General features: G+C 39.0%; 2 protein-coding genes across 2 annotated transcripts in view; both read left to right on the top strand.

The window, feature by feature from the left end:
* Nucleotides 1-10,878, top strand: part of eno1a (enolase 1a, (alpha)) — a 48,827-nt gene extending 37,949 nt beyond the window's left edge. The window contains exons 2-13 of the mRNA XM_053317201.1: nt 2,209-2,246; nt 4,390-4,484; nt 6,749-6,844; nt 7,342-7,400; nt 7,787-7,856; nt 8,183-8,316; nt 8,466-8,688; nt 9,080-9,277; nt 9,643-9,844; nt 9,951-10,059; nt 10,202-10,260; nt 10,364-10,878. Coding sequence (XP_053173176.1) covers nt 4,400-4,484; nt 6,749-6,844; nt 7,342-7,400; nt 7,787-7,856; nt 8,183-8,316; nt 8,466-8,688; nt 9,080-9,277; nt 9,643-9,844; nt 9,951-10,059; nt 10,202-10,260; nt 10,364-10,427 — 1,299 coding nt within the window. The 5' untranslated portion in view covers nt 2,209-2,246; nt 4,390-4,399 and the 3' untranslated portion in view covers nt 10,428-10,878. The remainder of the gene's footprint in view (nt 1-2,208; nt 2,247-4,389; nt 4,485-6,748; nt 6,845-7,341; nt 7,401-7,786; nt 7,857-8,182; nt 8,317-8,465; nt 8,689-9,079; nt 9,278-9,642; nt 9,845-9,950; nt 10,060-10,201; nt 10,261-10,363) is intronic.
* Nucleotides 10,879-14,596: 3,718 nt separating this feature from the next.
* The window catches only part of rerea (arginine-glutamic acid dipeptide (RE) repeats a), a 131,044-nt gene continuing 129,564 nt past the window's right edge, over nt 14,597-16,076 (top strand). The window contains exon 1 of the mRNA XM_053317183.1: nt 14,597-14,708. The gene's annotated coding sequence lies outside the window, so the exon portion shown is untranslated. The remainder of the gene's footprint in view (nt 14,709-16,076) is intronic.

Below are 16,076 nucleotides of genomic sequence, written 5' to 3'. Positions count from 1 at the left end.
ATGCGGACAAATTGGAGATCACACACACATTTTCTGGGATTGTCCTAAACTGAAAATGTACTGGGAGGGAATCCGGGCGGAACTTTCTAACATTTTACAAATTAATATAAGGAATGACCCGCTGATCTTTGTTCTTGGAGTGCTTCCCTGTGACTTTTTATGTAAAGAAAAAAGGTACCTACTTAAAGTCCTCATAATGGTGGCAAAAAAGATGATAACTGTCCTGGTGTAAGCCATTACCCCCGACCGTCGATCAATGGAAAAAACGACTTCTCAGGGTATACACAATGGAAAGAATAACAGCAAAGCTCAACCTTGATATGGCCTTATTCAAGAGGAGGTGGAACCCACTAATTACTTACTTTGGACTTACATTACAGGACACCTAGACGATTCAGCATCATATAGACACTGATAGGCCTGGACTATCAATGTATAAGAGTGTATTTCTGTTTCTGTTTCTGTTTTTGTTATGATTTCATTTCATAAGTATCAATCACCATGGAAATTCTACTCAATCTGACTTTTATATAAATATCAAAAATTTTATTATTTATTTATTCGATCATTTATTTTAACTTTCAGACCTCTGACACTGTCATAAGAATATGGAACCACCTTACCGATAGGTTCTCTGTTTATGCTGTTCCTATTTTTGCCTTTTCTATTTTTTTTTACTCAGATATGGAACAAAAGAATTTAAAGCTTTTAACAAAAAACATTCTGTAAGTGTGCTTAAGTATGTAAAGCTTGAAATATCAAGAAACACATTGGTTCAAAAAAAAAAAAAAAATTATGAAAAATATATGATAGTCACAAGTTAGTTTCATTTTTTTCTGAGCTCAGAATAGACTACGACTAGATATGTTTATTTGTTTGCCTACATACTATCTGTGTTTTCGTTCACTGACTTATTCAGAAAATCCATTTATTATTGAGGACTTCAGGATGAATGAGGTGTGTAATAATGTCAGCAAAACACTACAGATAGATGTTTGAGGATGCTTCTTGTGTTTGAAAATTTGGATCATTTGGAGCAAATAAATTCCTCTGTTCCCACACTGCTGATGACATGGAAATGTCTGTGTCAGGTACATGTTGCTGAGACATTTTATAGAGAGAATCTGGGCAGCAGATGGCGCAGTTGGCTGTACGTGAGTCCAACAGTGACAGAGCCTCAAGGTCACTGCAGCAGGCTGTGATCTCCAGCTCAGATCTGCCATGGATGCTGCACTCACTGCACTGCGCAGCTGCATAGGATCCATGTCGTGTCATGATGAGACGTCAAATGTCTTGGGGAAATCCACTATGCACTCATGTCTTGATTCATCTCTTCACTCTTCACATGAATACACCAAATCACAGTCACCAAATGAATGAATATAGTGCATGCTGTACAAATTCATGCAAATACAAGTAGTTCAACATTCCCTGACAGGAAACATGAATATGGGGGATAAAACCTCCAAATACTGATATTACTTGTCAAAAGATTAGTCTACTAGATTTAAGATAAAACCTGGGCTTAATTTGGTGGAAACTGAAAGATGTCTTAACATATATAGTTTGAGATGACGCACGTCCCCTCTTCACTGAAACAAGTTATGTGCCTCCACGTCGAAAACAAATTATTGTACCAGTTTTAAAGCCTACATAGCTGGTCTGCGAATACCCGCATTAATGCTTTTACTGGGGTTGGTCCTGAGTAAGAAACCATTCATTCTTCCACTGCCACATATATTTCTTTAATTCGTGATGGGAAAAGAAATGTCAGTGCCAAATAACGTGACCACAAGAGACATGTGACCACCAACGCACCACTGCGACGGATTTCCCTGCCTGCTTCCCTGCACGTACTCATCTCTGCGTCACTTCTACACACACTGCCTCTTTTCTTCCTCATAGTTAATGGAAACCACATTTCCCATAATTCAGCTCAAACAATATCATTTCGGCCTTCTGTGCATTTAAAATAAAATGTCTTCAAACACAATGATGCTCTCGCTGTGAGACAACCCCTTTATCCTCTTCGTCCTCTCATCACGGATGCAAAGTCAGACTTGACTACTCATGATGTGAACGTGCGTGCTTCCTCGCAATCGTCTGTCTGCCTCGTGAGTCAGTCCCAGCCAATAGCGTTGCTCCTTCCTGGTCGCGTTCACTTTATATTCGGGATCGGTGCGTAACGAGCGCTTTCTCTGCCTGCGCGAGACAGCACCGTCCTTGCACACAGTTAGGCCGGAAAGGTAACTTTAACTTCTGTTTTCTGCTTTGTATCTGCATATTGTGGATAGGGAAATAACTATTTAGATTTAAAGGGTGACTACAAGACTGTGCGTTTTCATATAAAATACTTTTTCTTCTTCTTATAAATGTGTACAGTCTGTTCTTCATCCTCGACGATAACCTCAAAGTCCTTGAGTTGGCGCATAGTTTAATTGTTGATTTCCGATTCTTCAGAGGCGCCAGTTAATCCTTCAGCTGATGGTTTTGAGGTTTGCAGGATGGAGTAGTTTGTAGCCCACCGTCTATTTTTAAACCCGGCCGTCAGCTGGCGAGATGTCACTCCATTTAAGAACTGCAGTGTGTGTGTGTATGTGTGTGTGTGTGAGAGAGAAATGGGCGTCAAGTTGCAAACCCAACTTCCAGCAGTCTGTTCAATTAGTTAAGGAACCAGCAATACTTTCCCCTTTTGTTCATTCAAAGCCTTAAAGGGTGTGAATACATGTCTAGCACTACCAGAGGCTACACACGCTGACACTGAGCTACCAGTTGCTTGCAGTAGACATTGGGGGTGTGTCGACAGGCTATTGGAAAATTACTGTATGTAGTATAGCCTAATGTCTCATTATTGCTACAGTGATTCAGTGATTCAGTGTATGCCTTAAATACCTCCAGAAGACCCCTCTATTTCAAATACCTCCCTCAATTGTTAGATATTCTATGAAGTACTGTAGTTTTAAAGGAAATGTTTTAATGCATTGCTATTAAACTGATTGTTAACACAGATGGCTTGCTGGTAGACCCTTGTGCAGCCCAACAATAGGATTAGTTCAAATTGAAAGCCTACTGCATAAAAACGTATAAGGTATCAGTCCTTATTTATTTATTTATTTATTTATTTATTTATATGTGGGTGCCATTTTGTGCTGCCATCTTAACTCCTTGCTCTCCAGTGTTGTTGCAGTTATCTGGCATGATAAAACAGATAATACATAAAATAAAATAATAAAAGGGTTAGAAAATTGAAGTGTAGTGTGGGTGCTTTTATTATGCCTGTGCTGAACTGAAAACAGTAAGGCTGTGTATTGTTTGAAGTTTTTGATTCTCTTACAATACCAATATGATGCCAATATGATGCCAATAGTCTAAACTATATATAACTATAAATAACTATCTGATTTTTTAAAAACCGAGCAAGGCCAGATATTCAGTGCCAGATTTGACAGTTATCAATATTCAGTTCCACAGACACATTTTAGTCATTAAAAAAAAAGTATTGAGGTTCAATACCATCCTCAGTAAATGGTGAAAGATTTTTGGAGAGACAAAAAGCAATGTGAGTGTGCCAAGTTTCCACATAACACTTTCCTTTTGTTCAGCAGGGCTCACTGTAGTCACTCTATCTTAGATTTGGAGGCCTCGCTCAGAGTTCACTCATGCATTCACTCATTCAGAGTGGGTAGATGAGCAAGTTAGTACATGTATTCGGGGCAAGTTGGATAAATCAAATGAAAATCAATAGAGCAGCAGGCGTTATGGCCAGACAGTCTGGCTTAAAACCTTCTCTGACCTCTATTGCTGGAATTTGGAGAGATAACAAAGGCTCCATGAGATTAGAGCACTACTCAGGCACATATCAGTAAAGTGATACATGGACAAAAAGAAGACAAACGTGTATTGTATCAAGCCACGTCCTTATTTTTTCTTATGGTGACTTTTCGCTATTGTTATCAAGAATTCTTACTTCACTGTTTAACAGCAGTAAGTCCGTTTTGCAAGCATTTTGAAATGCTGTGTTGAAATCTGATATGTTAAGTAAACTCAGTGGACCTGCAGAGACTTTTTTTTTTTTTTTTTGCTGCATAGGCCACGCCTTAGTGACTAATACCTCTGCCTTCCTGACCAACCCTCAACAGTTGGTTGAGTCAGTTGGTGTGCATGGTTAGTATAGGTTTGGAGAATTTAAGAGGAAGTTTATTACACTCTAACTCCATCATTTAATCATATTTTATTGCTTTTTTCCTGAGTTTGTCATTGAGCATTCCAGTTTTTGCAAACTCACTGCTGGCTTCAAAGCTTTAATTCAGTAAGTGACAGTGCAGGATAACCAGCATCTGTGTGGAACACTGGAATACTGATGTCTCATCTGTGTCATTTCTTCTGCAGATCCAGAACCATGTCCATCCTGAAGATTCACGCTCGTGAGATTTTTGACTCCCGTGGCAACCCCACTGTGGAGGTCGACCTGTACACTAAGAAAGGTACTACGTGATTAATATTTATGATTTCATGTTTTGAAGTTTAATAATGATGGTCAAGAATTTAGTGAGAAAACACCTGGCTCAAGTTACGCTAGCCAACTACAGTCTACCTTAGTTACAAATAGGGCTATAACTAAAGATTATTTTGATTTTATTTATAAATCTGTCCATTATCCTCTTATTAATTTAATCTTTTGCTCTATAAAATAATAGAACATAATTATTACATTATTACAATTTATGGAATTTTGTGTTTTGATGTATTTTGATGTGCTAACATAAGACAAATAACCAAATCCTTACAACTGAGAAGGAGGAACAAGGAACCACTGGACAATTTTTGCTTGAAAAAAGCATTAATAATAAACATGCACATACAGAAGGGCAAAAAAAGACAATTATAAAAAAAATATTTAAAAAATCCAGTTCCATCTATAACTTAAAACATGCATTTATTCCACAGTATGTGTAATGCTTTTGTAAGAACATCATATTGAAAGCCAAGTTTCTTACTTTTTCTTGAGTCTTGCTCAATTTACCAGTTAAGTTGTGGACTAGGATGGACCAGCCAGTGTGGCTGCACTGCTGCCAGCTGCAAGCCCGGTGGATGAGATCAGATGATGAATGAGAGAAAATAGCTCCTGAAATATCATACTGCCTGTACAGCACTGTGTTACTGTAATGATTCCTGTTAGGGGGCACAGACAGGTACAGTAGTACTTCTTACAAACCTATGAGCTGAGTTGAATCTTCGATGTTACATTCAAAGCAAAGGTGTCAGGTAAATTTAATCTATGCTTATCTTTTTACATTTTGGAAAGCTGCCGGGCATTAAACATTTAAAGGCTGCACTGTTTGACACTTTTGCCAAAGGTTGAGATCAATTTATTCAATTAACTAATGGCCAGATTGTTGAAAGTTGTTGTCAGTAGGTTCTGCTCTCAGAGCTAAAACAAAGGACTAGCTCAAGCCAACGAAATGTCCTGAGAATGTTAATGAAGCAAACTGAATGACCACTGACATGGAAGTGAGTGGAATAGTCTACATGGCCTTGAATACATTGGCTGGAAATCGACCGCTCTGTTCTGCAGCCCTGTTGTTTGTCATTAGTATGGGATGGTTGCTTAGTGCTCCAGTTTACTGTAAATACCACCTTTATTCTTTTTTCCCTCTCCCTGTTAAGTCAGGCAGGCTTGTTCTGGCATCATTAGAGCAAAGACCAGAGTGAGAGTGCTGCACCCAGAGCACGTCTGTCAGTTAGTGTAACATGTTTTGCTGTGTTACGTAACCAGCTTGCCTCTCAGTCACAGAAATACTAGAAAACCTCCTGGGCTTGTTGTTAGCGTGATGTAATTTCAGTAGTGTAATGTAGTAAGACATTTATAGTCACTGTTACAGTTTTGTCCTCTGCATAGGGTTATCAGCACAAAATAAAAACGTAACTGTATACTCATAAATCTCTCTGTAAAGCTTGTAAATTCAGACTACTTTTGATGGTATTGTGGCCCTAGTTTTCCTCCAGATAAAATATGTATAAGCAGATTTGATTTAATAGCACTGCATCTCAGTTTATAGACTGATGTATTGTTGCCAGCATCACCAAGCTGCAGCCAGGTGATGTCAAGATGCAGATGATTTGCTAAGCTTGAACGCACGGCCAAGGCAGCGGCTGTGTCCTCCTGTCCTAAGCCCTAAATCCCCTCAGACTCTCGCCATCACTGCCGGTCCACTGATCAAGCTGAATAGATTTATGCTTTTCCTCAATTTCTCATCACTTGGTTGATTCCAAAACGGCCATCCTCTTATTTATGGGCGGGGCTTGGCATCCTTCAACTGATGTACTGCACATGCTCAGTTGGCAGCCTGTCCCCCCCTGTTACATCACAGCCTGCTGCAGTACAACCAGTACTACTTCCTGCCCACATGCTTTATTTCTCTCTCTGGATGGAAAAAACGATGAACAGTAGTGTGACCAGAGAATGCTTTCAGCTGATTGGACGGCACATGATAGTCCCTTTCTACTGGCTGTTGCTCCTTGAATACCAGCAGTTCCTCCTGTACTTAATTATTCAACCAACATACTTACATATTCAGATTATGTGCTGAAAAAATATATACATATATATATATATATATATATATATATCTATACACACATATATATAAAATAACATTCAAACTGCATTCAGTCCTTGCTATCTTTCTTGGACATGACACAGCACTTCAGGAAGTGACAGTAACAAAATGTCCTCTCTGTCTTCAAGGTCTTTTCAGAGCTGCAGTGCCCAGCGGTGCTTCCACAGGCATCTATGAGGCTCTGGAACTCCGTGACAATGACAAAACACGCTACATGGGCAAAGGTAAGACATCATAATTGATTCCCCCTCTCAACTCCCTGGTTGTCTCCTTTTCTGCTGATAGAACTTTACATTCAGTTGTCTGTCTTCATCTCTTCCTTCTTTTCCAATTCCTCTGTCTGTCTTCCTCCTGTTAGGAGTCAAAAGAGCAGTTAAATATATAAATGAATTCTTGGCCCCTGCATTGTGTAACCAGGTAAATAAAGTGTGGAATAACAGGATGACTCTCTTACAAATTGCTGTGCACAACAGCATGAAGAATGGAAACTAACCTTTTCAGGCACTAACAGATGTTCACAGATGTAAAAAGAAAAACGGAATAAAGAACACAATCATAGCTCTGACCAGATGTCTTCATTAAACACAGTCCTCATCTTAATTGCTGAATAATATTTTTATTTTACATAAGTTTGGATAAGTTGCTCTGTGGTCATCTGTCTTGCCTGCTCTGCATGGTCTTCTCCTGCCTGGGTCAGTTATAGTCTGCTTGTCCGTTGCAGGTGTCTCAAAAGCTGTTGAGCATATCAATAAAACAATTGCACCTGCACTGGTTAGCAAGGTAGGACCATTTACTGTTTGACTAATATTACTGTATCCAAGTGTCATAAGCCTAAAAAATAAGCCCATATTTACATTGATGAAGAAGTGAATTTCGTCTTTATGCATCTTTGACTAATTGTACAATTTTAAGCTAAGTAAGTAACCCTACAGTTGTGGTTCCTGTATTTGTAAGGTAATACTGCATTTGTGAAAAATAAATATTTTTAGTATCTATCATTAGTTGTGCATTAGCAGGGCTTCATTGGTATAATTATGGGATGCTTTGTGACTAACAGTATTGGAGTGTGTTTTTCTGAACTGACTAGTAAGAATTAAACCAAAGTTACCTAGTTAATCTTTAATTTTTTCAAACATACAGTATAAATTATGTTATGTCAAATCCAGGAGGTGAGCGTTGTGGAGCAGGAGAAGGTGGACAAGCTGATGCTGGACATGGATGGCACAGAAAACAAGTGTAAGATGCTACTTTACGTACTAAGACTTGCTCAGTAATATCAGTGCTGTTTGTGAATGTACTGTATGTTATGTGCTTTATATATCAAAGATAGTTTAAGGATTTGTATTTGTCAAAAGCATTGAATTAGATAAAGATAGGGTCTGTTATTTTAAAAGATAAAATAAAAATAATATACAAACATCATGTATACTCATGCTGTGTGTTCAAGGACATGCATTACTGATTTTGGCCTAATTAGCCTGGAAAATTCAGAATTGCATGCCTGAAAGAACATGACTCAATATCCACAATATATTAACATATTTGTATCTGTCCTACCTCAGCTAAGTTTGGTGCTAATGCCATCCTTGGCGTCTCCCTGGCTGTGTGCAAGGCTGGTGCCGCAGAGAAGGGCGTACCCCTCTACCGCCACATTGCTGACCTCGCTGGCAACCCTGAAGTCATCCTCCCTGTCCCTGTGAGCATAACTGTGCTTTTACCTAAGTCATGTACCATAGGCCTTTGCCAAAAATACACTCATAATGCAACAGACATGTGCCATTTGATCCAAACAATCATTATATTCAGTCATGATTCCATTAATGGATCCTCTCTGCTCCCCTTCAGGCTTTCAATGTCATCAACGGTGGCTCACATGCAGGCAACAAGCTGGCCATGCAGGAGTTCATGATTCTGCCTGTGGGAGCCAGCAGCTTTAAGGAGGCCATGCGTATTGGTGCTGAGGTCTACCACAACCTGAAGAATGTCATCAAGGAGAAATATGGCAAGGATGCCACCAACGTAGGAGACGAGGGAGGCTTCGCACCCAACATCCTGGAGAACAAGGAAGGTAAGAGGAAACAATTAGAAAAACCATGATCACTTTTTATTCATAGTACTGTTAGAGTTACATTAAGTCACAAGAAATGAGATCAGGCTGAATGAACTAGTTGTTTTTCAAGGAAACATTTAGGGAGTGATCATCAAAAGTTGTTATGTGTCAGTCAAACGAGAGCGTCTTGAACAGGTTATATTTTTAGACCTCCCAGAGACGGACCTCACTAATCATGTCACTCTCAGCTCAGTACTGAATGCATTGACTGCCAGCCACTAACTCTATTGTCAGGTCAACCTGCAAAGTATTAAGTGGTGATTCATTCTTTAGAAGTGAACATTTTGATTTTATTAACAACATCTCTGGTCACGATTCTTACTGTAACATTTTTATCTTTTTGTCACAGCTCTGGAGCTGCTGAAGAATGCCATTGGCAAGGCCGGCTACACCGACAAGATTGTCATTGGCATGGATGTGGCCGCCTCTGAGTTCTACAAGGGTGGCAAGTACGACCTGGACTTCAAGTCACCTGACGACCCTAGCCGCTACATTTCCTCTGACAAGCTGGCTGACCTCTACAAGGGCTTTGTCAAAGATTACCCCGGTGGGTTTTGAACACTCTATCTCTGGTTTTAACTGCTCAAAACTCTCTTTTAGTCCAATGCTTACTAATCCCCAAAATGTTTTTAAAGTTTTAAGATATTATAAAGATGCATTTAGTTCAACAGGAAAAAAGCAAAGCATAAAGGACCTCAAATAATTGAGAAACTGAGTTATTTAATCTTAGTTGCATCTTGCTGTTTTCAGTGACTTTTCTTCCAGCAGCTTGTTTCCACTGCCCCCAAGTGGCCAAAAAAAACAGTTATTGAAGGTTTTCTGTAGATATGGACAAATAGTAACAGTGCTGATTTGTTAGTTTTACATGTGGCCCTAACATGCTCTCCTCTTTTTCTTTTTTTTCATCCTCAGTGGTGTCCATTGAGGACCCCTTTGACCAGGATGACTGGGAGGCATGGAGCAAATTCACAGCCGACACCAGCATCCAGGTGGTGGGTGATGACCTCACTGTCACCAACCCCAAACGCATTGCAAAGGGTGTGGCTGAAAAGTCCTGCAACTGCCTGCTGCTCAAAGTCAACCAGATCGGCTCTGTCACAGAGTCCCTGCAGGCGTGAGTTTCCACAACACAGCAGTGTGATGACACGTGTTGCCAGAATCTAAAGCAGTGAACAAAGTATTACCTGGTTAACAGGGCTAACATGCATCCCTCCTTTTAGCTGCAAGATGGCCCAGAGCAACGGCTGGGGTGTGATGGTCAGCCACCGCTCTGGAGAGACCGAGGATACCTTCATTGCTGACCTTGTGGTTGGTCTCTGCACTGGACAGGTAAAGCTTTTCAGATGAATAAAGACAGACTTACAATATTATTTCATAAGCTGGGTGTAAGTGACATTATTGAGACTTTGAAACCTCAAGTGTCGCCTTTGGATTACAGATTTGGATTTAAATAATTTAATTTGTTTTCCAGATCAAGACAGGTGCCCCTTGCCGATCCGAGCGCTTGGCCAAGTACAACCAGCTGCTCAGGTGAGTCCAGTCCTAAAATATAAGCATTCTTTTAATGGTTAAATACATTTTCTGAGATCCACAGATTCATTCATTTTAACAAATTGTCATCACTCTCACTCAGGATTGAAGAGGAGCTTGGCGACAAGGCCCGTTTTGCTGGCCAGAACTTCAGGCACCCCATCTGAGCTGGCCTTTCTCCCCGGGCCTCTGTGTGTTCACTGCTCATAAATAACCCCCACACATATATGCCACGCTAGGTCGCCTGCCGTTTCTGGAGAGAAGATAGAGAGAATACAACAATGCTGAAATCCAAGGTCCAAGTCTGTGGTATGTGGTCTGTGGCATGGAAAAGCTACAGTACGCCTTAGAACGACCACAGTTCAGCTCATCCTCAAACTATGCTTTCGCTCCTGAATACTGTTGGTCCCCGTGTTTGTGTCTGTGTAACTGTGCGAGAGATTTAAATTAAGCTTCTTGTGAGTTGTAGTAAATCCTGGTCTTCTACTGAGTATTTGAGCTACTGTAACTTTAGTACTTCTCTGTCTCGAGCATTGGTAAGAGTATGTGCAATGTGTCGCATCTGACAAGGTCTTGTGTTGCTGTAAGCGTTGGCAGAAATATGAAATAAACAATATAGTTTGAAATGTCTGTGACTTTTTTTTATCTATATGTTCACTACTTTGGGAGCTTCAATTGTATTTGGTACTTGCAATTAAATTTTCATACAAATTTAAAGCTTTATAATTAAATCATGAACATAAACCCAGGGAAGAAAATTGAGAGGAAGCTTAAAAGAGCAGGAGGGTTGTTTTTTTTAAAAAAAATCTGTAATTAAATACACTGTGCTTACTGCAGCTTGTAATGATGACTTGCAAGTTCAACATGGTTATTATCACAAATCATTCAGAATTCAAAGATTTACTGCAGATAAAAATGAGTGTCCAACAGTAAAGAGTCTCCTTTTCAGTAACTGCCCCTATCTGTGAGAGCGGTGTGATGTAATCTGAGTGTCACTGAGAGGCAGAAACATGAGCTCTGTGCTCTGAGACGCCATTTCTGTCCCCCTGGGTAAAAGAATCCAGAGGCTCGACAGGAACTCTTTTTGCTTGAGCCTTGCCAAGATAAATGGAGGTCTATTCACCAGTGGTATGGCACCACACAGGAAGGATTGCCAGCTGGGTCTGTGTCACACCAATTCACTTGGCCTGAGACCTGCCCCCATTGTTCAGCCGTCACTAAGGAGATGCAGTAGAAATCACAGGTTCAAAAACACCAACAATCATACATTTGTCTATAAAAGCCCCAAGACTTCAGCCACTATGGATTTCATTAAGCAACAAAAAAGTGAACTAAATCATTTTTTCCAATTTGTTATACATAAAGTTAATATAGTAAGAGAGAATGTGGTGAAGGTGATTTCTAGGTTAATATTACAGCATGGGTAATAGTCTGAAACACATGGATTTGCAATGTTTCATAATTTGTCTTTGAGAGCAGTGCCATCTAGTGGTCAGAACCATGCAGTACACCTCACTGACATGGTTCTTATACGAAAAGGACCTGCTCTGTCAAATGTGACCAAAAGTCCACCAAAATGTTTCCCCCAAAACACAATGGACACAGTTCACTTTATTGAGCTTCAACAAAACTTTTAGGCATGTTTTGTAAATTTACTGTAGACAATAGAAACATGTAGCACATGAAAGTAACATAAGTTTGATACCTAAAATCAGAGCTATAAACAGCTACTGGGGCTGAAATATGGTCTAATGAATGCTCCAGGCTAGTAAAAAGTAATACATTATCTCTTTAATTTAAAAAATCTCTCTTTAATTTCAACACAAAAATAACCAATGCAATGTAACAAATACCTCAATATTTTACCTCCCTATTTTTAACCATTTTCCCCCCCCAGCTTCATAAATGACACACACACGTGCTATATATAGCAAGAGCTATTCATACATGAACACTTTTATACAAACAATTCAAAATATACAGGCAAGTGTTTTCACCTCACCTGTGTAGCCCCTTCCCTCTTGACAGTGCTGAAAAACACAAGTAAAACCTTTCTGATACCCCTAAATACATAACCACATGTTGCACGTGTCATCAAACAGCAAACATCACTTAAATACCAGTGAAGGTGATTATTGTTTCTTCTGCTATAGTGAAACTGGGTTGCTGCTGCTTTCTCATGAAAACATCTGTGATTCGATTTTTTTTTTGTGGAGCTCATTATGTATTAGTGTTTCTTTCTCTCTCTCTTTTTTTTACTGTATATTCAGTGTTGCAATTCTCTTAATAAGTATTCTATTATGTGATCAAATTGTGTTATATGTTGTCATATTGTTTTCTTATAATTATGTTATTCTTTTACAGTATAGCCTAACTCAGATGTGCTCTGTTTTGTCAGATGATAATATCTTTGTCTTGTATTCTTACACAAACCTGTTATTTATTCAACTTACCAGTGAAGTTCTATTATATTGGTATTCACATTTCTTTAATTATCTATTAAGAAACTCCATTTTATTCCATTATATTCTATGATAAAAATGGTGTTTTGTCATATGGGATGGAAAGATATGTACAGCTCAGTCATAGCATTGGTTACTTAATATGGAAGATAACTGGTTAACAAGACATATTAATATATATTTAAACTACAAAAAGCTTGACGTGTGTGCTCAGAGTAAAAGGCAGTGAGTTGATGATGCATATTATTAGTTATTACAAAACTGTATATACTTACAATGATAAAAATTGAATATATTATGTTGTATATAATTTGTCTAAAAAGCAAAGATCTGTATGCCCTGATCAGATCTAATATTTTACCAGACTGTTGAAACTGTTAATCTAGATGAAGAAAAGTGGATTTGTCCAATATGCTGTCTAAATTTTTTTTTTTAAATGGCTGATAAAAATAGATATCATCTTTGTAAATATGGATGATGCACAAAGAATTGAAACATATAAATTAGCCAGTTACAGAAACGTAAACAAATCCCAGGAGAAGAGAAAAAAACACTTTTATTTAGATAATCTGCAGATGTGTTAAATTTCTTTAGATGAACAGTTAATTTAGGATTGTTCTTTGGTATTGTTTGTATTGTTTAATTGTGTGTGTGTATGTTTCTTTTCTTTTCCCCACATTTTAAACAAAAACAAAAAACATATTGGTTTCATTCGATACTATCTAGTAATTAGCTTCCTGTCCTGTACTACATATCCAGTGCTGCAGTTCACTGAAATCACTGAGGGTTTCTGTTCTCTTCTATTTTTCCTGAGCTCTCTGACAGTCCAAATATAGACCAGCAGTGTCACAAATTTATAAAGAACAAGATAAAGTGTTGCTACAGAAAAGACACCTTGAGGACTCTCACACCACCTCTCTTTCTCTCTCACACACACATTCAAATGGTTTTGCTTTATTGTCATGAATGACATAACAATATTGTCAAAGGATCAAGACTCAATGAAACAAAATTAAAAAATATATTTTGGACATAGAACCATTTAATTGGGGACAATTTGTCCAATTCCAAAAAAAAGGAATAGGCAGTTAGTGGTTATGGTAAATCTCCAGGAAATGAATGTATGTATGTTAATGTATGTCAGTGTATGTCTATGTAATGTCCCTAAAAGTGACTATAATCGGACAGTGCGTGTGTATGTGCGTGCGTGCGTATGTGCGTGCGTGCATTTGTGTGTCTTCCTCAGGTTGTTAAAAAAGCGCTTTGAAATCTGAAATTTTAGTATTGAACTTGTTAAATGTACCTCATTTCATTCAACATTTTAGACTGTAAAACTCTCTCTCTCTCTCTCTCTCTCTCTCTCTCTCTCTCTCTCTCTGTGTGTGTGTGTGTGTGTGTGTGTGTGTGTGTGAGAGTGAGTGTGTGTGTGTGTGTGTGTGTGTCCCTCAGGTTGTGGCACGTTAATAAAGCTCTTTGAAATCTGAATTTTTGGTGTTGAACATTTTCCTAATTTCATTCAATATTTTAGACTGTAAAATACACAGTGTGTGTGTGTGTGTGTGTGTGTGTGTGTGTGTTTGTGTGTGTGTGTATGTGTGTGTATGTATGTTCCCAGTTTCGGCCAGTGGGTGACGATATTTTACCGGTTGAACTTTGAGAGCCCCCCAACTGTTCTCACCCCAAGATGAAGAAGGATGCTGTCATGCTGAGTGCCTCTCACACACACTAGTCTGAGCATCCCGGCAACGATTACTCCCTCTTTATCCTCAAGTTCATCATTTATGACAGCATTATATCCACCGTGGTCCGCTCCGTTATACGTTAGCGACACCAGAAAAGATATACAGGTGGCACTGCAGCTACTCTGTGTGGTGGCGACACTTGGCTAACTAACGTTGGCTAATTGGCCCTACTGCTGCTGCTATTGTTTGTTGTTGCAGTTTCTCATCAAACAAATCACAGATGTTGTAGATCAAGCTCTTTAAGGTAAGTGGTGTGAGCTGCAAACAGCCTTCTTCTTTGCATTTGACGTTCACCAGTAAACGAGGAGGGAAATTGCAACAAAAATATGAGGGAATAGTTTGTAAACGTTGGACTGTTAACGTAAACCAGTGCTTGCTAGCTATTTGGCTAATTTGCCTATTAGCATGAGCTAGCTGGTTAGCCAGTAGTTGCCCCTTGCTGTCGCTGGTTAAAACATGAACCAACGCTAGCTGCTAGCGCCAGTGACTAGCACTGATTGGGAATGCCAGTTAGGAGCAGTGTAATGTCTGGAGATGAGCAGCTCGTTGACACCGGTTAGCACAGAACACATGCAACACAAACAACATGACTTCATTTTTGTTTAAATGTTTTGTCATTTTTAACGTGCACATAACCCTGCAATATCTCACAGCAAGCGTGTTTCTATTATGAATTACCTGGTGTGGTGCATGTGTTCCAGGTAGTAGTCTGAGCCCACTCGGCTATTGTCATTAGCTCATGGAAACGTTAGCTGCCAAAGCTAACTTGCTGTCTTTGTGTGCTTGACTTCTGCTCTGTTATTATTACCTAGCGTACTGTTTGGAGTTATTTACGAGGCTGGTTTTAAACAAAACAAACGTCAGATAACGGCACATTCATGTTGACTCGTCAAAACGATGTAGGGCTGGTAAAAGGTTAATGGGAGAAATTTGTCAACAAATAGTACAAGCAGAATTGGCATGAACACTTTCTTTCCTCCTCTGGAAGGCTGAGTTGTTCAAAACATTTTAGCAGTAGTGACTACATTATATGCAAGGATAGTAACATTGGCTTTCCTTACTGAAGTGGTTAGACCTTGCTAGAATTTATTGTGAGTTAAAAGTTTTTTAAAAAATAGTAAGAGAAGTCACTGCTGTTATTTGGTCACAGAAATCAAGTATAATCTGTCCTCTAAATGTGTTTTCTGGTCATTTTTCATATCCTCAATTTAAAAAGACACATGTATTAAAAGATAGTGATTCATTTTGATTGAAAGTCCATGACTCACTCCTGAAATGTTCACTTTCTTGTGCCTTACAGGCTACACAGGCACACACAGTTGTGGACTTCGCCATAACTAAAGAATAAACACTCTGCTCAGTGATCAAAGGAGTGAGAAACATTTGTTTTGCTCCATAAGTGCCAACCTATTTTCAGTACAAGGAAAGAAGAATGTAATGTAGTGTTGACAACAAAGCCTGCATTTGTTGACTTGTCAAAGTGCCACAAAATTCGACTGTGTATAGAGAAGTCTTTCATGAATTATCTGAGATCTTGGCAGCGTTGCATTGTAAAACATGGCTATGCTTGACACCACATTATGTTAAGTGATTGTAAAGTACCTAACAGGGA

This window comes from Scomber japonicus, chromosome 4 (genome assembly GCF_027409825.1).
Source record: "Scomber japonicus isolate fScoJap1 chromosome 4, fScoJap1.pri, whole genome shotgun sequence".
Lineage (NCBI taxonomy): Eukaryota > Metazoa > Chordata > Actinopteri > Scombriformes > Scombridae > Scomber > Scomber japonicus.
Note: the sequence above shows the minus strand (reverse complement) of the source record. Positions and strands in the feature narration are given on the sequence as shown.